The sequence below is a fragment of the Brassica oleracea genome, chromosome C7, assembly GCF_000695525.1.
Source record: "Brassica oleracea var. oleracea cultivar TO1000 chromosome C7, BOL, whole genome shotgun sequence".
NCBI classification, from domain to species: Eukaryota; Viridiplantae; Streptophyta; class Magnoliopsida; order Brassicales; family Brassicaceae; genus Brassica; species Brassica oleracea.
The window spans coordinates 22,197,168-22,219,792 of NC_027754.1; the positions used below are offsets into that span (position 1 = coordinate 22,197,168).

The 22,625-nt window shown below is 33.2% G+C and overlaps 3 protein-coding genes across 3 annotated transcripts; all 3 read left to right on the forward strand.

Moving 5' to 3' along the window:
* Positions 1–271: 271 nt before the first annotated feature.
* Positions 272–1,191, forward strand: LOC106305240 (ethylene-responsive transcription factor ERF012-like). The gene has a single exon (XM_013741616.1). The coding sequence runs from the start codon at positions 520–522 to the stop codon at positions 1,189–1,191; it is 672 nt and encodes a 223-aa protein (XP_013597070.1). The 5' UTR covers positions 272–519.
* A 2,653-nt stretch (positions 1,192–3,844) lies between these two features.
* On the forward strand, positions 3,845–5,239 carry LOC106302853 (uncharacterized mitochondrial protein AtMg00810-like). Its single transcript, XM_013739261.1, has 2 exons — positions 3,845–4,852; positions 5,207–5,239. The coding sequence occupies exons 1-2, from the start codon at positions 3,845–3,847 to the stop codon at positions 5,237–5,239; spliced, it is 1,041 nt and encodes a 346-aa protein (XP_013594715.1).
* A 14,275-nt stretch (positions 5,240–19,514) lies between these two features.
* Positions 19,515–21,146, forward strand: LOC106303966. Its single transcript, XM_013740328.1, has 4 exons — positions 19,515–19,557; positions 19,693–20,131; positions 20,211–20,459; positions 20,728–21,146. Exons 2-4 carry the CDS (start codon positions 19,693–19,695, stop codon positions 20,820–20,822), a joined length of 783 nt encoding a protein of 260 aa, XP_013595782.1. The 5' UTR covers positions 19,515–19,557; the 3' UTR covers positions 20,823–21,146.
* The last annotated feature ends 1,479 nt before the right edge of the window (positions 21,147–22,625 follow it).

The following is a 22,625-nucleotide window of genomic DNA, read 5'->3' on the forward strand; positions in this document are numbered from 1 at the left end:
AAAAAGGTTAAAAGAAGGCCATGTTCAGGTTCATTCTTCGAACCCTAGTGCAGTGCGAAGCCTTAACATGCATCACATATATAATGAATCCAAATTCGAATTAATAATAAGATCCCAAAAATATAATTTCATTTTATTTATAAATGAGAAAGGAACAAGTTTGTCTTAATGTTAATGAACAATTTGCTAATTGCTATGATAAAAAGAAAAATGCTACATTTAACAATTTGCTATGAGAAGAAAAACACCTGTCATGCATGCACCACCAGTGTCACATTTATATGCATGAAACCGTACCATATTACATTTGACTCTATTTTTTAGATTTATGTCTATAAATAATATTTCATTCTTCGTCTCCCATATCATCTCTCAATATAATACCTCACATTAACACTTATCCAAAAATAGCTATACATAACAACACAAAACTCAAGAACAATATCTTCATCACTTGATCAATACATCGTTGTCCAACCAGTCTAAGTAACCTACGGGCTACGGCAACAACATTACACCATGGTGAAACAAGAACCTAAGATCCAAACCAGCTCCAAGAAGGACATGTCTTTGACTTCACCATCTCATTCTTCATCTTCGTCTTCGTGTAAGAGCAAGAAGAATAAGATTAAGAAGTACAAAGGAGTGAGGATGAGAAGTTGGGGATCATGGGTGTCTGAGATTAGGGCACCAAACCAAAAGACAAGGCTTTGGCTAGGCTCTTACTCAACAGCTAAGGTAGCAGCTAGGGCTTACGATGTTGCACTTTTGTGTCTCAAAGGCCCTCAAGCCAATCTCAACTTCCCCACTTCTTATTCTTCTTCTCATTTTCTATTAGACGAAAGTACCATTTTGTCCCCGAAATCTATCAAAAGAATTGCGGCTCAAGCTGCCAACAACTCATTTGACCTTTTTTCCCCTTGTATTTCGTCAGCCGTCTCGTCACCGCCCGATCATGATCAGCAGCATGATGATGATGGCATGCAGTCTTTGATAGGGCCTTTGGTGGACTGTCATGTGTCTTTGATGGATACATCATCATCATGGTATGATGGTGAACATCATGAAATGTTATTCTTCGGTGATGGAGCTCCGTTTGATTACTACCCTGAACTGAATTCGACTATGAATATGGTCAATGATCAGTACTTCTACGAAGATGCTGATATTCCGCTTTGGAGTTTCAGTTGATCCGACGGTCAGACTATATATATTTTTATCATTTTTAAATTCTTTTGATGTATTAGTTAGTTTACCCTTGTGTAGTTATACTTTTTCAAATTCTTTGTTGCTTGGAGAGAATTGACGATGGATAGATATCTATTTATAAGAAAGACAATTCCCTTTAACGCGTGGGATATAAAAAACACAAACCTAACCTAAATAGAAACTTTATTTTTCTATTTTTAGATTCTCTTATTACGTTTATCTTAACATATTAAACATCTAATAATATGTTACGTTTCCACAAGCTTGGAATTATCCAACGAGATTCCTCTGAATATAAGTACACTATTCATAATAATATTTAATCAAACAACTAAATATATAATTAGTAAGAGAGACATCGATCCAGAAAAAGTTGCTCACGTTTAACTAGCATTAATTAGTTATTGCGTTAAAATAAAATATAATGATCTTATTATGTTAAGAATTTTATAATTATTAACTGTTTCTTGTTACTAATGATTGTTAATTATATACGTCATTAGGTTTACCGCTTGGCCAAATCAGAATTTCAAAGCAAAGGTAAATTTTGTGCTGGATCGCAAAATTCAGGTCGATACTCGGCCCATATCATATACACGTGAACCAGTTGAAAAATGAAACAAAATCTGATTTATTTCATAAACATACGGCAAATCCATATACAATACAACACATTATATTCTTTATTGTTATTACCATTGATTTAAAAGGAAAATTCACATGAAAATGTCAAAAAGTGACAGAAATGGCATCTTGTTCAAGTGATTTTCCTAGGCACCTTTTGTTTCAATCTGTTCCAGAGACTTTGATTCTCCAGGTGGGAGAACAAACCGCATCAAAAGAGATCTGGAACGCCATCAAGTCGCGACACCTAGGAGCTGATCGTATAAGGGAGGCGAGACTTCAGACGTTGATGACGGAGTTTGATAGGTTGAAGATGGATGATAACGATACGGTCGATGACTTCGCGGGGAAGATATCGGGCCTATCATCCAAAGCAACCTCTTTGGGAGAAAACATAGAAGAATCCAAATGGTCAAGAAGTTCTTGAAGGGTCTTCCGAGACACAAGTATATCCAGATCGTAGCATCACTTGAGCAAGTCCTAGATCTCAACTCGACGGGGTTTGAAGACATAGTTGGAAGGCTTAAGGCGTACGAGGAGCGTGTAGGAGAAGAAACTCAAAAAGAAGACCAAGGGAAGCTGATGTTTTCAAACAATGAAGAGCATAGTCAGAGGGGCTATGAGAATCCCCGTGGTAGAGGAAGAGGAAGGAACTGTAGAGGCAAAGGTCGAGGTAGGTCGCACAACCAAAACTGTGCGTCACACACCGAAGATAACAACTCGAAGAAGAATCGTTCAAAGCTGATATGTTGGAGATGTGACAAGTCTGGTCACTACGCAACTGTCTGTCTAGAGAAGACAAAGAAGAATCAAGAAACCAACGTAAACGAGACAGAAGAGGCTGATGCACTCTATGTACATGAGGTGGTGTTTTGAACGAAGATAAGGTAATTCCGAAGAATCTTGATATCGACAAAGGCAATGCAAGTGTCTGGTACTTGGATAATGGAGTGAGCAATCACATGACAGGAAACAAGGAGTTCTTTTCGAGTTTGAATCTCAACACCAAAGGGAAGGTGAAGTTTGGTGATGGACCGTGTGTTGACATTGTAGGAAAGGGTTTGGTTACATTTGTGTGCATGACTAGAGAGAAGAAGGCACTCAAAGACATATACTACATACCCAACCTGAAGCACAATATATTGAGTCTTGGGCAAGCAACAGAGAACGGATGTGAGGTTAACATGAAAGATGTCTACTTAACGCTCACAGATTCGCATGGAAGGTTGCTAGTTCGTGTGAAAAGATCTCCAAACCGTCTCTACAAGACCCCTATGGAGATAAGCTACCCGGAGTGTTTACATGTCAGGGACGTAGATGCTACATGGAGGTGGCATGCTCGACTAGGACATATAAGCTATGGAGTGATGAACAACATGGTAAGAAATGAGATGATCGTAGGAATGCCGAGTGTAACACACGAAGAAGGCGTGTGTAACGCATGTCTCGCATGGAAGCAAACGAGACACTCATTCCCGAGTGTAATACACAGAGAAGCCGTGTGTGACACATGTCTTGCAAGGAAGAAAATAAGAGATTCATTCCCGACTAAGGCCATGGTTCGTACATCAAATCCATTGGGTTATTGCTTGGAGATTTGTGTGGACGAATCGCACCACCAACGCCAGCAGATAATCGTGAGGCATTCTATCGGTTCAAAAGATTTCACACCGATAGAGGAGGAGAGTTTGCCTCAGCTAAGTTTAATCTAGGTTGCACCGATAGAGGAGGAGAGGTTGCCCCAGTTATGTTCAATCTAGGATGCACCGATAGAGGAGGAAAGTTTGCCTCAGATGAGCTCAATCTAGTTTGTGAAGAAAATTGGATTGAAGCTATGGCAGACGAGTTGGAATTTATCACAAGAAACAAGATATGGGAGCTTGTAGATAGACCGACTGGTTCTGAGAAGAAATAAGAAGAAGATCGAGTTTGTGTGTTACACAAGAGGTTGCATGTGTTACGCCAGACACCCAGGGCATGGAATGTAAAACTCGATCAGGTTCTCAAGGAGATGAGATTTGAGAAGTGCACGAAGGAACCATCAGTGTACCGCAAGACTGAAGGAGGAGACATCTTGATCATAGCCATCTACGTTGATGATCTATTTGTGACAGGAACTTCGCTTAAGGTGATTAGGCAATTCAAGGAGGAGATGTCTAAGAAGTTTGAGATGTCATATTTAGGTAAGCTAATGTACTACATTGGCATAGAGGTGATTCAAGGAGCAGACGGAATCAGAATAAAACAAGAGAGGTATGCTCATGGAATCATGTGTGACACAAAGATGGAAGCGTGTAACGCAACTCAAATTCCAATGGATGCGAATTTGAAGATCTCAAAAGCCGAAGATGAACGAGAGACAGATGCTACAGAGTTCAGAAGAATCATACGATGTCTGAGGTATCTGCTTCACACAAGACCCGACATGTGTTACGCAGTAGGTGTTCTTAGCAGATACATGCACAATCCGAGAGACTCTCACGGACAAGCCATCAAGCACATACTGCGGTATGTGAAAGGAACAACAAACTACGGTCTGTTCTTCAAGAGAGATGGGTCAAGGAGTGTTGTTGGTTATAGTGACAGCAGTCACAACATTGATGTCGATGATGGGAAGAGCACATCAGGACATGCATTCTACTACGGTTCATCATTGATTACTTGGACGTCGCAGAAGCAGCAGACGGTTGCATTGTCATCATGCGAAGTAGAGTTCATGGCAGCAACAGAAGCAGCGAAGCAAGCTATATGGATCAAGGAATTGTTGAGTGAGATACTAAGCAAAGAAGGCGAGAAGGTCAAGCTTAGGATCGACAACAAATCAGTCCTTGCTCTAACCAAGAATCCAGTTTTCCATGGAAGGAGTAAGCATGTACTCAAGAAGTATCACTTCATTCGTGAGTGTGTGCAGAACGGGCAGATCGAAGTGGAGCATGTGCCGGGTGTTGAGCAGAAGGCCGACATCCTTACCAAGCCATTAGCAAGGATTATGTTCAAGCAAATGAGAAGCTTAATCGGAGTTCAAGAAATTGATCTCTCTAATTCAAGTTGGAATTAAAGGGGTGAATGTTGGATAATTCCAAGCTTGTGGAAACTTAACATATTATTAGATGTTTAAATACGTTAAGATAAACACAATAAGGAAACCTAGAAATAGGAAAAGAAAGTTTCTATTTAGGTTAGGTTTGTGTTTTACATATCTCACATGTTAAAGGAAATTGTCTTTCATATAAATAGAGATCTAATTGATAGGTGTTCCATAAGATCAATAAGACTGAGATAAGATCTAAGAGAAATATATCGAAAGTTTTTGTTTTGAGTAGTTTCTAAACCTAATAAGAAAAGTTGTTCTTATAAATTCTTGTGTTTCTAGGTATTTGAAATCTTACTGTTTCATGTGGTTTGAAAATGTTTGGTATAGCAAATAATGCACACATTTCTTGGGCAAAAAGTTCATATATCTTTGAAACTTGAACTATATATAAAACAATATAATAGGGGTCAAGTGACCCCCTTCTTCAAAGCTTTCTCCGCTCCTGAGTGGATAGGTACTCCGATCGTATTCAATGAATCTAAGATTATACGAATACCAAATATATGCATAAACAAATACATGATGTGAGTAAATTATGATATATGTTGGCTTTAAAACTTAATACAACAAAAGTATTGAAGATACAATAGGAGGACATTATTAAGTGGGTTTTTCTTTTTCATATTTAGATCACGGGTTCCCATACTTAAGAATATATATAACGTGATTTAATAACACATTCATATGATTCTTAACTCTGTAGATTGTATCACAGGGTCATCTAAACTCAGTTACTAGGACTAGATAATGAAGCCGTATGATTTGTCTCCTGCTCAATACTCTTTCGTGATCTGGGCTGCAGCGTACATGGACATTTTGTGTCCCATTACCGATTTTGTACCCACCTTCAGGAATATTTGAAGACCACAAACATTGTTTTCAAATAGAAACATGTTATTTTTATAGTTTCTTTAACTATTATTTTTACTAGTTTCTATAAATTTTTGTAGAAATAGTAATCTTTAAAGGCCTATAGTTGATGCTGTTTTGTTCGGACAAAGCTAAAATTCACTTACCAAGCTGGACCGAGTATTGTAAGATTATATACTGTTCGGATCATTGCTTCTTTGCTTGGAACTTTCTCAGTTTTGTGCTCACTTGAAATTGCTATGCTTAGAAAGTTACTATCCTTTTTTTACCAAAAAAAAAAATATTATCTTTAAACTTTTTAGTAAAAAAAATATATTAGACTTATGCCTATCAAATCTTTTCTCAGTATTATGAGGTGTTATTGGTTTAGCCCAGATCATTGCAGGTGTTCACTAGCGTAAAATTAACGTGCGAGTATCTTTATGCTCGATGCAATTCGTAAGCCTATTTACTCTAAGTAGGGATTATTGGTTGTTGTATTTTAATGGATTTGAAAATCCGAACTAAATCTAATGTTATTGGTTCTATGATTTTAAAATCTGTATTAAAATCATGCATGATTTTAATACAGATTTTAAAATCATAGAACCAATAACATTAGATTTAGTTCGGATTTTCAAATCCATTAAAATACAACAACCAATAATCCCTACTTAGAGTAAATAGGCTTACGAATTGCATCGAGCATAAAGATACTCGCACGTTAATTTTACGCTAGTGAACACCTGCAATGATCTGGGCCTGGCTTTCGAGTTTAAGTGGACTCCTATGCAATTTCAGTATTCGAATGACGAAATATACACTGTTTAAATAATTATATTCCATGAAAACTACTACTAGCAAATACCAAAACTTGTGATGAAATAATTATATTCGATGATATACAGTGTTTCTGAAGTGTTTTCTGATCATATACTTATATACATAAGCAAACAAAAAAAAATTTACAACGGAATGAATAATTGTGGTCATGCTTAAGATAATATATAATCTACGAACGTCAAGATAGTCGACTGGAGTAGGCTTTTAATACACAGTCTTTCCACGACTAGATTTTTTCTACTTATCCTGATACTGAAAACTGGCGGCGGATGACAGGCTTATCATTCTTTTGACGTATTGAATAAGATTGATTTTATAACCACTGAATAAGAAAAATACAATAAAGTACTATATATTTAAACAAAGTTTTTGTTTTGTTTTTTTGGTCGCTCTCAAAAATCAGTAGGTACCAAACATGCGATGCCAAGCTCTGCAGGCCAAACACTTCCGTTTTGAGAAAAGAGACTTTGTACCAAACAAAATTGTTTGCTAGTAACCTTAAGATAATAATTGATATATTATGGTTTTTACCGGTTTTTAATTATAGTATAAATCTTATTTAGGGTATCTATACTATTAAAGCAGAATCATTTTTAGGATTATGCCTCTGACTTTTCCAATTAATTACAAAAAAAAATCATTACTTTTTTCAATTATTTTTAATGGTTTTCGGAAATTAAAAGCCCAACAAATTAGAAAGTAACATGTATTTGTCCAAGTAAACAAAACAGCCCAATAATTTAAACAATTTATCCATTGTTTTTTAAGCTCATTTCATGTATGTTTACTAACTCATCCATATTCGTTTGTGTTCTAACCCTATACCCTAAAACTCTATTCATACCCTATCTCTATTCAAACCCTATTAACACCATCAAAAACCCATTGTCCAAACAACTATACCAAATAAGTTGGAGTTTATTATAATGTATATGTCTTAATTAAAATTTTCTTATATAAAATTGCCGAAATATATTAAATATTATCTTTCAATAATATTAATTATACTATTATAGTATAGGGTTAGCATATTTCGAAATCGTTGGTTTTCAATGTTGTTGACCTTTTAAACAGCAAATAATATTTAAAAATTAAATATTTATATTTACCAAATTTGGTATATAAATATAAATATAAAACATAATACATAGAAACTCACAAATTTTCGGATTCAAATCAAATAAATTCTAGGAATATTCTCGATAACCTCCATTTTCGTAATTGCTACATACAATAAATTCAAAATATAATATATAGAAACAAAATTTTCCGATTTAACTAAATTAACTTGATGAACACGCAGAGAATATATTCTGTTTGACATGGTAACTGAATTTTCCGAATACCAATCTTAAAAGATAGAGATATTCGATAATAAAGAGAAGATCCCCCAACTTTCTCCTCAAGTTTTTCCTAAAACCTAAGCATTCTCTTTTGTCGGTTTGAGGATACTTAAACCTGTTTTGGATTGAGTTATAGAAAACAAAAGTTGGTTGTTGATTTGTAAGCCCAATTTACCAGTAACCCTTCATGTAATTTTTGATCCTATAGGCTTTAAAGCTCAGTTTTTACTTTTTTATATATTTGTTAACATAAACATGGATAATTTTGTTCTTATTAAAAATGGTTATTTTTATGAATTAATTTTAAAATGGTTCTTATTTTGTATTATAAATGTTAATTTTAAAATAAAAAATCTTGATAGTTTTCGGGAAGTTATTATATATTGTAAGAGTTTTAAATATAATTTATTTTCATTATTAAAATCAACTTCAACATAAATAGATTTATAAAAGATAAGAAATATTACTATTTAAGATACGGATTTCTCAATACAACGAAATCACAAGAATATTATATGTTAAATATTTGAATTTAGTCGATTTTGTTCTAAAAATACAAAAATGTGATTTTTAACCGTATTATCCAAAAAATAGGTACCGAACCAACATCAAATTAAACTCAAAACTTTATCGAATTTTTAATATTTTTATCCCAATCAAACTGAGAGCTAAACTAATTAATCTGAAACCAAACCTAAATTCACAAATAATCGAACGGTCCCTATATTTTTTAATTAAAAAAAAAAACAAAATCACAACCGAAACCGAAAACCAAAAAAATAAAAATAAATTACAATCGAACTGAAAATTGAACGCACGTGCCTAAACATATTAGTGAACAAATAGATAGATTAATAAATTTTTAAACAAAAAATATCCCGCGCTTTGGGTCAAAATCTAGTTTGTATTATGTTTCGAGTCTATTTTAAAACCTTTTCAGATCTAGATACATTTAGAGTATTATGAAATTATAAAGCCATTTATAGCTTAAATATGAAGAAACTCGTATCTACGCAGGAAAATAAAAGCTAGACCCGAGATTTTGAAGGAGTGTCAATCGACATCTCTTTGGTGTCGTTTGACACCGACACGATTATGTGGGCCGACTCAGAATCAAGTTTGGCCCAAAATTTTCTACAAATTATAAATTGTCTTTGGGGCACTTTTAGACTCATTTATAGTTTTTAATTACTTTTAGACCAAACTTCTTATAATTTTTAGAGAGTTTTTGGAGAAAAGATCAGAAGACACTTTGCGAGATTTGATTGACACTCCAGTGTTTCAATCTCTATTTTCTAATGCAATTCATTCAGTTTATATTTTTTCCTTGCTTAATTATGTCTAAGTAGTTTACTTGTTAACTTGGATCATTCACATGATTGTTTTTATTGTTTGTATTATAAAATAGCTGACTAAAAACATGATAATAGAATAATCTACAACCATGAGGGTGGGTTCAACTCTTGAATCTAATTCTGTTGAGCTAGGTTGATAAATACAGCGATGGTTGGTTTAGAAAGCTAGTGAACATATCGAACTGAACATTAATGCTTATCTTGAATAATTGAATTCAAATACAAGAGTTGGAATAATAGGATTTAGATATCTGATTGGACTCGCATCGATAGCTGAATATCTAACTAATTGAATTTGAGTTATAGGACGGTTCTTATCACACCCTTAATATCTATAGATTTAAGTTCTGATTGGCTATTTGAATTCTCAAAGTCGGACGTTTTTTACTTATATATCTCACAACCGATTTTATTGCTTTTAATATTGTTACATAATTTAAATTTTAAAGTTTACTGTGTGATCCATGCTTGATGTGGATTCGATCTTTAAATACTGCGATCGATCTCTTATTTGAACAAGTTGTATAGGATAATTTGAGGACATCAATAATTTATGTGTAATTGTATTTAAGCTGAAGTTCATATGCTTTGTCTTTTATCGAAACCCTCAAACCCGTTGTCCATTTCCTTTTATAAGTCATATCGTAATGATGTGCCTTGCAGATTTTTTGTTTTAACTAAAATTAAAAAAAAAGGCAATAGCTCGACAATCTTCTTACAATAGATATGTTAAAAATAAAAGCAATTAGGTGTTTTGTCCGTATATGCAGAGCATAATCATCTTACAAATATTTATTAATATTTAAATAACATTGTAAATTATTCTGTATATTCTTAATCATTTAAATTTTTTCAATTTTTTTTATTTTCATCTCAGTCTATGTCATCTTAACACAAATGAAAACTAAAAAACTATGAAACCATGAGACCATAACAACATATCAAATATTTCACACAATAAAGTAAAATAAGAAGGTGAATTTTGGGTATCTCTTAATCTACTTTACATTTTTAAACCAGAAGTGTCTAAAACTTTGAAACAAACAAAATCCAAGTAAGAACAAAATGAATAGAAAGTAAATAAAAAAATTTAATGATAATTTAGAATACAAACTTTTAAAAAAAAACGAATTGAGATAATGATAATATTTCATTGGTTTACTCAATAAATATATATTGGCCTATCTTAATATTTCATAAATATATTTTTATAAAAGAAAGATAGATAATGATAGCTTTATTATTATAGTTAATTTATGATTAATTATATAATGATAATCTAATTATTCATTAAACTACTATTAAACACATGTTCATAACATGATTACATAGGCAACTCTCTAAACATCACATCAAAGCATATTTTTCCTTAAATTAAACATTAATAAAACGTACACGTGAAATAACTATCATTAAATAATTTAAAATACATTATCCATAATTTCAAATTGCATGTAACAAAACCGATTTGATTCTGAATCTTTCAGACCAAACGAAAGAAAAAAAAAACAATGAAAACTCTAACCAAACAAAAAAAAAATCTAACGCACATAAATATAGATATTAAGAATCCAAAAAAAATATAGATCTAAAGAGAGAAGGGAGAAACCAAGCTTTGATGTTGTTGATATATAGCCCTTCATGCAAGCAACTCCAACCATATGCACAAAATGATTGAACCACTAAAAAGAGAACATCTGTATCAGCGTGAAATTGATGAAAAGAATGCAATCAATTAAAACAATGAGGACACACTATACCTAGACGATGAAAAAACTATAACTGAGACAACTTGGAATGAATGAGAAAAAAAGAAATTATAGAATTTAAAACCTCTTACATCACATGACAAGGGACAAACTAAGAATTGGTCTTAATTGGTAAAAGACAGAATAATTTCTAATTAAGAAATTTGTAATAGTTAAATTATTTAAACTAATAAATTAGTGACTCAAACTAAAAACTAATAAAAACATGACAAATAATCAAAATTTTCTAAAATGGAGAACTAACAAATAAACAAAATCACTAATAATTTCTAATTATAAAATTTGTAATAGTAATATTATTTAAACTAATAAATTAGTGACTCAAACTAAAAACTAATCAAAACATGACAAATAAACAAAATTAGCTAAAATTATAGAGAACATGACACATAAGCAAAGTTACCCCTCCAATAATAGTATAGATAGTGTACCATGATATCACGTGTTTCAAAAAAAAATCTACCAGAATATCACCTCATAAAACATCTCTAATCATTTTCTCTTTTTATTTTAAAATAGAATTTAGAATAAAATGTTTAAGTAATACTTTATTTTTTATTTTATAATAGAATAAAAAGGAATTTAATCTATAAATAGAGTAATCCATTTATTTTTTGTTTATTACTCTATTTTATATTTTAAAATATAGTATTATCAAAATAGAATTTAATTCTATTATAAAATTACTCTATTTTGAAGAAAATAAAATAAACCATTGGAGATGGTTTTAGAATGAGTGACAAAATCTTAAACCATGATAACAACTCACATTAAAAGATGATATCAATTCAATCCACACACTTACTATTCAATGTATTTGTTGCAGAATAATCACTATTCAACGTGTTATCAGAACACAGTTAAATTTTGGAATTTAGAATATCAATTATGTAATTTAGTACCTAGTTAGCATTCACATGTAACTAAAACCCGAATCAATAATTGCATTTTCATTAAAAAAAATAAATATTAATTGCATTTAAAATAAATTTAAGGATACACAATTTTTTGTTTTAAAACAAATTTAAGGAGTAATTGGGAAGGTGAGCCAACCAATTGGGCAACTGGCAGGGGAGGGACCTTAGCAAATTGACAAACTCCAAATTTTTAAGACATCAGGTAGAAAAGGCAACTTGAGTTTATTTTTTCTCTTGACAAACAAAAAAGAGTTTATTTTGTTCAAATAATGCAACTTGTAATTATGTTGTCTGTTTGCACGTTTGTAGTTAGCTACATAAAGAGAAGAAAAGATCAATGCTAAAAAAGTAAATAAATGAATAAATAAATAAGATCATTTCAATACTATTGAAAGCATGATAATTGCGTTGGAGATGTTTACTCGTCAACTCATATTTTGAATTTCAAAATTTCAAATAATGAAAAGTTGAAAAATGGATAATGCAGATATCTAATCTATTAAAATAGAGTTCTATTTTTTATCAACCATTGAAAATTATCATTAATTTTTGGACATTTTCTAGAATGTTACAATAATATTACATACACGCTACTTAATGATTCAACCGAAATATTTTTAAATCAGACCAACACCGGGTTATAGAACAAAACCGCTGTTGTAAGTCTAAATTAAATTATTAATGAACCGTTGGTTGTCTAATATATTAAAATAAATATACAATACACAACTTTTATCTATAGATTACATCTTACGTACATAAGTGAAGCAAACCTGGTCGTCTAGACTATCCTGCTGTTCAAGAAAAGTTTGTACGTAAGATGTAACATAACAAATTCTTCTGTGTTTGCTTATGTTCAGATCATTAAGTGCAACATAACAAATTCAAATTAATTCATATATTGTCTATCTCAATCTTACTAAACAGCCAAACATACACTTTTTCATGATATATATCGTACATTTGTATCTGTAATATGACATACGATCTGAAATCACTTTCTTATATTATAAACCTTCAGAAACCTGCAATAATGAACACAATATTGTCCTCCCATTATAAACACAATATTGTCAAGCATATAAGCTTTTATAATATGGAGATTAGAACCGTTTCACCATTATAGATTAGATAAGTTTTGTCTTTTGATTATCATACCTAAACGTAGAATTCATACACGTATATGTAGAGATATTAATATTTTCATTTATATATTAGCTTTTAAGTAAATAGTTGTATATGTATATGTATATCTAATTATATCTATTTAGAAAACTCTTAAGTTTTAATGAATTTCTTTGATGCCAAAAAAAAAAAAAAAATAAACCCAAATATTTGATATTCTCTCTTTTTAAAATATGTGTTTTTAGTGTTTTCACATGTTAGAAAACATTAATGTATGAAGCTGGCCGAAACAGATTTAAAAGAATTCAATTAGCTTAAGTATAAGAAATTTAAAATCTGTTCCCGTACAAACAGATAAAACATGGAGTGTATAAATAATTTATGTCACAGTTATCTATTTTCAAAGACTCCGAAGTATGAATTTCAGTCAAAATGTCTGACCGGCCGTTGGTGATGGTCGAACCAGAAAAAATCATGTCTTCAAAGACGATAATGATGGTTGATCTAGAAGTAGAGGTGAGAGATCTATCAACATGAGAAAAATATTGAATCTAACTGTTGGTAAAAATTTGTAATCGTTTACAAAGAAGGTTTACAAACAAAAATTAAAGAGTCTAATCTTAGAGTACTTAGATCGATTGACTTTGGTGATAGAGTGAACAATTTGGTTTAGATTGAAACGATTTTTTTATGTTTATCGAGGAGAAAAATTTACTCCAGAACCACCAAAAGAGAAGACAAAGAAAATAAAGTTTTTAAACTTTCGAGGTTACACGTTACAACTTACAAATAGTTGACCTTTCCGGAAAAAAAAACTTGTGGCCTTAATTTTATTTTGATCAAACTATAATGTTTTTAATTAATGGGCCAATTTCCTAGACGAAAAGTATTGTTACTTTGCAAATTAATGGGTCTAACGTCTATCAATAATTTTTGATCTGGGCCATATCTTTTTAATTTTTGGGTTTTAACAAACAAACATCCAATATATTATAGGCCTAATTGGCCACAAAAACACGAAACACAAGATTATTAGGAAATCATGCAGAAACAACTTTCTTTAGGTACTCGGACAGGAAGACTCATGTGAATTTACACTTGCGTGATGATATATATATAGGCTATATCGGTATCGTAGGTAGGGAATATCTATTATAGATATTATTGTCAGTTAGTGTCAGAATACATGACAGTTTGTCTCATTTATATTCCCGCGCATTGAAGGTTTTGAAACTTGGTTTATGTGGTAAGGAAGACAAATATATGTAAAAAACAACATTGAAATATTTATTCTTTTTGTCACGGAAAGTGTCCGTACAATAAAAGAAAATGTTTGGCTAATGAAAAAAGATGACCTTTGAATCAATAATGAAGTACATATTCCTGCAAAGGCATAAAGAGAAAAAAAAACATTCGACATCAATACTACGTAGCATGGGGAATAAAGCCTAATGTAGGTAAAATATTAAGGTTTTTTTTTGACTGAAGTTTACAGGTCTGGTGAAACGGACAATATGGTAACCAACGGGGTTGAAATCAAAGGAACTATCATTAACAAACTGAATATCAATCCATAGAATCAAAAAGGAAAATAAAATATCAATATCAATAGTGTGTCGCTGATGAAGAAAAAATCATGTTGAAAAAAAAAAAAATTTCTTGTGCTTAACACGTTCTGTTAACGTGACAATATGATAACCAAGCCGGTTCGACGCAAGGATAGTGGAACATTTAACATACCGATTTTAATTGCATACTATTAATAAGATATATTGTCATACCTAATCGGTTTATACATGTTGGTAAAATAAATTATACAAACCGAAACCTGTAAACCAATTGCACAATGCAATTGTTGCAAGGAACAATTCGAGAATGTTGTATATGTTAAGAAATAACTTATAATTTATAGTATCGAGAAATTTAAATAAGAGTAGAATTTGATACCCGTAGGAAGCAAATAACACTAGTATAAGGGAGAGAGTTTATTATAAGGAAGAAGAAGAAGATGTAATGGTTCTTTGATTATAAACTCTTGTTCTTGTTTATGGTGTACAAAAGAGTGAGATGAGTGATGGTATTTATAGTGAACAACAATACATAAAATAACAAAGATGGTGCTTAATTTGGTAAATGAGTGGGTGATCATAGTGTTTGATGAGTAGATGATCATAGTGATTGAGTTGGTAAAGGAGTGGATGATCATAGTGCTTGAGTTTGGTAAAGAAGTGGATGATCATTTCAATGCTTAATTTATAACACTCCCCCTTGATCATCCATCTTGTATTACGTGGTGCCTCGTTAAAAACCTAGTCATGGAAAACCCAATGGGAAAAACCGTAGTAAAAGTAAAAAGAGTACAACTACGTAAGCTCCCCCTCGAATGAGTAGTCATAGAACCTTTAGAACAATGATAGATTTTCATCTCTCAAATTGTAACATTCTCTTTGGGTGTCTATCTTTTGTATGTTCTTTATTGCCTCGTTAAAACTTTGTCATGGAAAAACCCAATGGGATAAAAAAAAAACCATGATAAGGAAAAAAAGTACAACCACACTTAATATCATATTTCTTTCCCTGGAAACAATATCTTCAGGATATGCATTCCAATCAACTCTCTTCAGAGAATTAAGCTTAAGAGAATAAACTCTATTCATTTCTATTATGATATCTAGGGCCTTTAGACTTCTTGTCCATAATTCTCTTTTGACTTAGACAATAGTTTATTGGTCTATTTGGATTTCAAACCAAATTTCTTACATATAATCGTATAGAAATTCGTCTCGTACATACGAATTATTCATTTGTAACTATAGAAGTTACTATTATGAATTTCTTCTTTTTCATATGAAATTACATCTTTCAGTAATGAAAAAGATTAATAATTTTCTTAAATAACACTCTTACGTATGGTATTTCAGGACCAAACATATACGAGCGTCTTAAATAAAATACTTTAAGGATCTTTATGATAACATCTCAGTTTTAGATCTCCAGTTTAGAATACATAAAAACAATATAGTATTGTCAAGAGTTTTCTTCCAAAATATAATTTTTCTATAACTCTTCAGGAGTTTTGATTATATTCAAATCATGATTCTATTGATTTATAATCTCTTGATAAATACAAATGGATACATTTGTTAACCTTATAATATTTCATATATCCCATAAAATAGTTTGTTTCAATTCGATCGAATATGCAGAGTTCCCGGGAACATGATTTTGATATCATCAATCCTTCATGGATTATACTTTCAGGGATTAACATTTTTCAAGTGGATTGTTTCATTCAAGTTCTTCCTTTATTACCAGACTATAAGGAACTTGAAACTAGTTGCATCTACCACATGAAATTATGTCTCTTCACAATTAATTTCATATTGATCCTTCTTTGTGTGCAACGGTTCATTTACATCTCACTTGTTTTACACCTTTTAGTGTATGGACTACTGGTCCAAATACTTCTCTATTTCACAAGAAGTTTATATCTTTGTCTATTGCATCTTTCTGATTTGGCCAATCATTTCTTTGTGTACACTTTTCAATAGACTTTCTTTCATGATCCTCTTTCTCATTTATTATATCAACTGCTACTTTGCATGTATAATATCATCGACGTCAATTTTCTTATCGGTTCCATTTTGTTTCATACATGACATAACTTATTGAGATCTCTTCATTTGTCTCAGGTACCTGAATTTTCGTCAGTCATGTTTAATTTCTCTTCTGGAGATCATACAAAACTATATTGCCTCGTTTTGACCATTATCAATATATGCTCCTTTTTCATTTACGAGGATTTATCTTTGGAACCAATCTGTCTACCACCCTGCAGGCGTGACTAGCAGTTTGATATTGTTCTTGTAGAACATTTATTCTTATTGGAGCATTTACAGCTGGTATATGTGACTTGATCACTATAGTTATATAGGTCGTGTCTGACAACTGCTTTAGTAAGTTTTGAAATGAATTATCTTTTGGACTTCTATTTCACATTGTGTTTAGCCCGAGGATCAATGATAATTCATTTCAACTTATTTTCTTTTCCAGCTGTTTATTTTCTCCCCCTTATGTTGGAAGTACTAACTCACTTTTAGAATTCATGTATAGCCTTACTTATAGTTTTCGGGGATGGCTCTGGATTCTTAAGTGTCAATAGAGATTTATATCCAACATATATTTCCAACCTCATTTGAAAACACATCTTCATTTGAAGCTCTGTGGCGGAGCAACATCCAACATTCTTAGATGAAAATGATTGGTTTCTGATTCTATACCAATGATGGGGAGAACTAGTGAAAATTTATTGGCTTGATGCGAATGGATTTTGACTTTGGTGAATAAAATGTTTGTTGAGAATGGAAGTTGTTTGGTAAGTGTTGGAGATGAGCTTAGCACAGGCCCATTAAGAGCTAAGCCCAAAATCAGACCCGACCCGTTAAACAACGATGATTTCGCTAGAAAACAAAACGTACGTCACTATAAATAGAAGACGTCTGACTCATTGAAAGGACAGTCAGAAACGTACAGAAAGTACAGACAAGGAAGCATTGCCTCTTCATCACAGACAAAGTCTTGGACGACCTCGACCACTAGGCGAGCTTGGCCCAGACGACCTCAGACCATAAAATAGAAAGATACTTGTTTAGACGAACTGTTTAGACGAGCAATAGCATCTTTAGTTCTTGTAATTGAACGAGCTTGTTTATTCTTGATTATTAATACCAAAATATCCACCCCTTTACATCATTTATAAATATTACATCATCGACCAGATATGAAAACAACAATTGGCGCCCACCGTGGGGTAGGAGATTCTTCTTCACCTCAAGACAGCTCGGCAGTCACAGAACCCATAGCGCAACCAGACGCCCTGATTTCTGCAACCACCAACCGTCCTGGAATGACAAGCGCACAACTAGCTGCAATGACAATCTCGGACCATCTAGCCAACACCTCGACGCTAGTGGCGAAAACCTCGGGTGAACCATCAATGGTGGCAACCTCGCATATAGCCAATACCTCGACACTAGTAGCGACGACCTCAGACAAACCATCAATGGTGGCAACCTCGGACCATCCAGCCAACACCTAGACGCTAGTGGCGACGACTGTTATCTTGCATATTTCTATTGTGTTATTCATTCACCCATGTGCATTTTGATCATATAGACTAGGATTTAGCCATGTTTAGGTTGCATTTTGCATACATGAGTCTTTATTAGGTATTGGAGTACCACATGAAGTTCTTGGAGACATTTGGGTGCATTTGGAGCTCAAAAGAGGTGATAAAGGTGATCATTGGACGAGCAGTGCATGGGAGCGACCCTACCAGAGCGACACCATGAATTCGATGTGCCCTACCTCTCAGACCGACCTTACCAGAGCGACCTCACGAGGTCGCTCGCCATTTCATCGTTTGGAGTGCAAAAATAAACCCAGAGCGATCTCCTAGAGCGACGACACGAAGTCGCTCCAGCTCCAGAGCGAGGTCACCACAACGACACCCCGAGGTCGCTCGGGTTTGTGTCGATGAGACACGAACAACAAGCTGGGAGCGACCTCCCGGAGCGACGTGCCGAGGTCACTGTGCTTCAATTATTTGGTCGAACTTATGATTAATCAAGGGCCTTTTTGGTCATTTGTTATGCACGTTTTACACTTGCTAAACCTATGTTTAAGTACCTTTTGTAAGCCATTGGAGGCAGATAATCTTTTGATCTTAAGAAAACCACCAAAAACCTCTTGGAAAGTTCATCTCTTTGATTCAATTGATCATTTTTGTTATTGCAATCCTGTTGTATTCATATCGATTTGTTATGAAATAACTTATAATTTATAGTATCGAGAAATTTAAATAAGAGTAGAATTTAATACCCGTAGGAAGCAAATAACACTAGTATAAGGGAGAGAGTTTATTATAAGGAAGAAGAAGAAGATGTAATGGTTCTTTGATTATAAACTCTTGTTCTTGTTTTTGGTGTACAAAAGAGTGAGATGAGTGATGGTATTTATAGTGAACAACAATACATAAAATAACAAAGATGGTGCTTAATTTGGTAAATGAGTGGGTGATCATAGTGTTTGATGAGTAGATGATCATAGTGTTTGAGTTGGTAAAAGAGTGGATGATCATAGTGCTTGAGTTTGGTAAAGAAGTGGATGATCATTTCAATGTTTAATTTATAACAGTATATTAATATAATATTGCATTTGTCAGAGATATTTTTCGTAACCTATAATAGAATCATGATGCCTAGCACTAGGTAGCCGGTGCAGAATACACTTGCGTATTAGCTGGATATTGTGTAAGTTCTCCTCCAATAATTGCTATAAATACATGCTCCCAGATCAATATGGCGATATAAGGAAGCATCACCAAATCCAGTTTTCTTTGTTCCATTCCGGAGATTGGGTTCAAATAAGGTAACCAATTTTTTTTCCTTTTTTTAGGGTTTATCATTTACTGATACACAAAAAAAATTTGCTGCTTTAGTTTATTTACGATTTCCATACACAAGTATATGAAAATTGCTGCAATTTTTTTGTTTCGTTGTATAGATGGGAAGATTGGTGAAGCTCGTTTTAGGGCTTTGGACTAAAAATTCAACTGGAGATTGGTCGTTTGAGGTAACGTCTTGTTATCACGGTGAAACCATCATAATCAACAACAACGAAACCTTTGATAGTCTGGTCGAGTTGATTCGTATAAGGTTAAATCTCGGGATACTAACTCCCGTTGCCTTGACTTATCAACTCACTGACTGGATGCTTGTCCCTGATGGTACAAAAACGCTGCCGATCACCTTATCATGTGACAAGGATGTTGAGATTCTGACAAGTGTAAGAGACTACATGTCTGAGGCGGTGCTCTATGTAACTAGTGGACCTGAACTAGTTGCAAAGTACGAGTTCTTGCTTCGATCGCCTTTCACTATAGGTGATACAACTTACCTTGAAGAGGGCGTATCAGAAGCCCAACATCGCCAAGCAATTCTTGGTTAGTCCATACAAGTTCCATAATAATTATTAAAAATCATATGTTAAGGGTTAACTGATTTTATATTTATTTTTCATAGATTTGGTTGGAGGCCATCCGATCGTTTGTAGCAAACACATATTGGAAATAATGTTCAATGAGCCACAACTCCTCATTGTATTTCATGTTGCTCTTGATATAGAAATGGTACATGGTCTGCCTAATGACGATGTCCAAGCACAAAACGCAACAGAGTTTCCACGGTTAACCGTCGACGATGTTATATCTATGGCAGAAGCCGGTACCATTTCACCGGAAGAAGAGTTCTACTACGCTGAAAATGATGAAGGTATACGGGACTTAATTTTTTTAACTTGTAGTAGTACTAATTAAACCGTAATGACTAGTAATACTATTTGTTTCTTCAATAATATATATACAGAAAGTTTGAAATGTGATATAAAAGTAGTATATTGATTTATAAATCACTTGTTTGACGTGTGACTGATATACGAAAAAGTTGAAATGGAAACAAGAACATCCGGTTTATATATGAATTTTTAGTTTATTATAATTAATCTATAAAGCAAATACTAATTTTTATAATTTCTTCCTAGTGCTATATGGTGAACCGATGACTATTGAGGAGTTGCAATATGCAATCCCAATTGGCCAACCAGCATCTCTTCTGAACCATTCAACCCCTCTATAGAAGTGGAGCCGCTTAATGTTTGGAGAGACATGACGGAGGAAGAGGAATACTGGGATGGTATTGCCGCTCATGAAAATGACTATGAAGTGTACTATGCACATTCAACCCACCCGACTTAAGGCGTTATTGATTTGCCTCTTGCTCCAAATCGAAGGATCCCAGCCGAGATCACTTGGCTTCCTATGGAAAGTCCAATGTCCATCGTCGGCACGACGCCATGCACCGTGATATAAAGTTACACTAATGGAGTTGCCATCTACAAAATAGAAAGGAGGAATTAGAAACCGAGTTTGGTAAAAGATATTAAACAAAAAATTTAAACAATATTACTCTATTGGACTGCTCCCGTCTCACCGTATGTAAATGGATGATAACTTGTAAACAAGTATCCAAATTTATAGACGAAGTGTGGTAACACGTCCATGGATAAGATAAACCAATAATTCAGCCACAAAAATAATTGAAGGACATAGTTGCCTACTCTACTATAGGTATGATGATGATATTCGATACTTGATAGAACAAACACATAGCTGAAAAATGTGTAGGAAAGATAAGACAACTCACACTACTTTCTATACGCGTGCACTACTTGTAAACATCAACAACAACACTTGTTGTCGTATTTGCAACATCAAAACTAACAATACTTTCCTCTAGTAACATAAATAGGAGGGTCATATGCATTAATCGGGTAACTGAACTCAAATGACCTATTATTAAAACCGGATTACTTCCCATATATACAATAATGTTCAATTATAGCTGTTTCCTCAACAATTTGAAATGTATAAAAAAAAAAAAATTAACACAGCCAAATATAATACATGAAAATATTACAAGAACATAACAGAGTTTGAAAAGCCAAAGAAAACATACACATGCAACATAGAAAACATACACATGCAACATATCGCATACAAGTGTAACAGCTACACGTCCAACTCATTACAAGAATTAAAGAGGAAACATAATAAAACAAACACTTCACCATCAAGCATACCCTATAACTTTTCCTTGAACTCATACGCCAGTATTGTTGCACTCTTACTTTCCTCTACCAGCACATCATCACCAATATTCTTACAAGCTTCTGGTCCATATAGAGCGTGACTCGCCATAAATAGCAAAGATATCAAACCAGAATCGGCTTCATTCTTAAACTGGGCGACAGATTTTAGCCTAGCAACATCATAACACTGAATAACTGGATCAGTTTCTATTTTAAGACAAGCATATCTAGCAAGATACGGTAACATCTGTATGACATGAGTAATTATCTTCTCTAATGCCTTTTCCTTGTGCAATGCCAAGCATGAATCTAGAATGGTGACAGTCCCACACCCAGCGTCAAAACAAATACCAACCCAATGTTTGTTCCCAACATATAATGGAAAATAATAATTTCTTGGATTAACCTTTGGAGCTTCTTTGGTTGGGAAAATACCACTCAATGATTTTGGGAATATGTAAGACTCTTTATTCTTACTCTTAAGGAATTTGGGAAAGTTCTTCATTATAGCAGCACCAAACTTGGTATCAAGAAACTCAGCACTCTGTGAACCTTCGGAAGGTAACTGATGCAAAAGAACCGACCGTAAAACTCTAATAAGAATATCAACAACCTGTAGACATTAATAATATAAGAACAAATATACCACCATAATATATAGTTGAATACTACTATAATCCCGAAAAAACCTTGGCAGTATAATTTCATTGCCTCTCACAAATGAGAAGAATTTCCCTTCTAGACACAGCTAATCCAGCAACGTTGATCACACTAAAAACCAAAAGCAATGA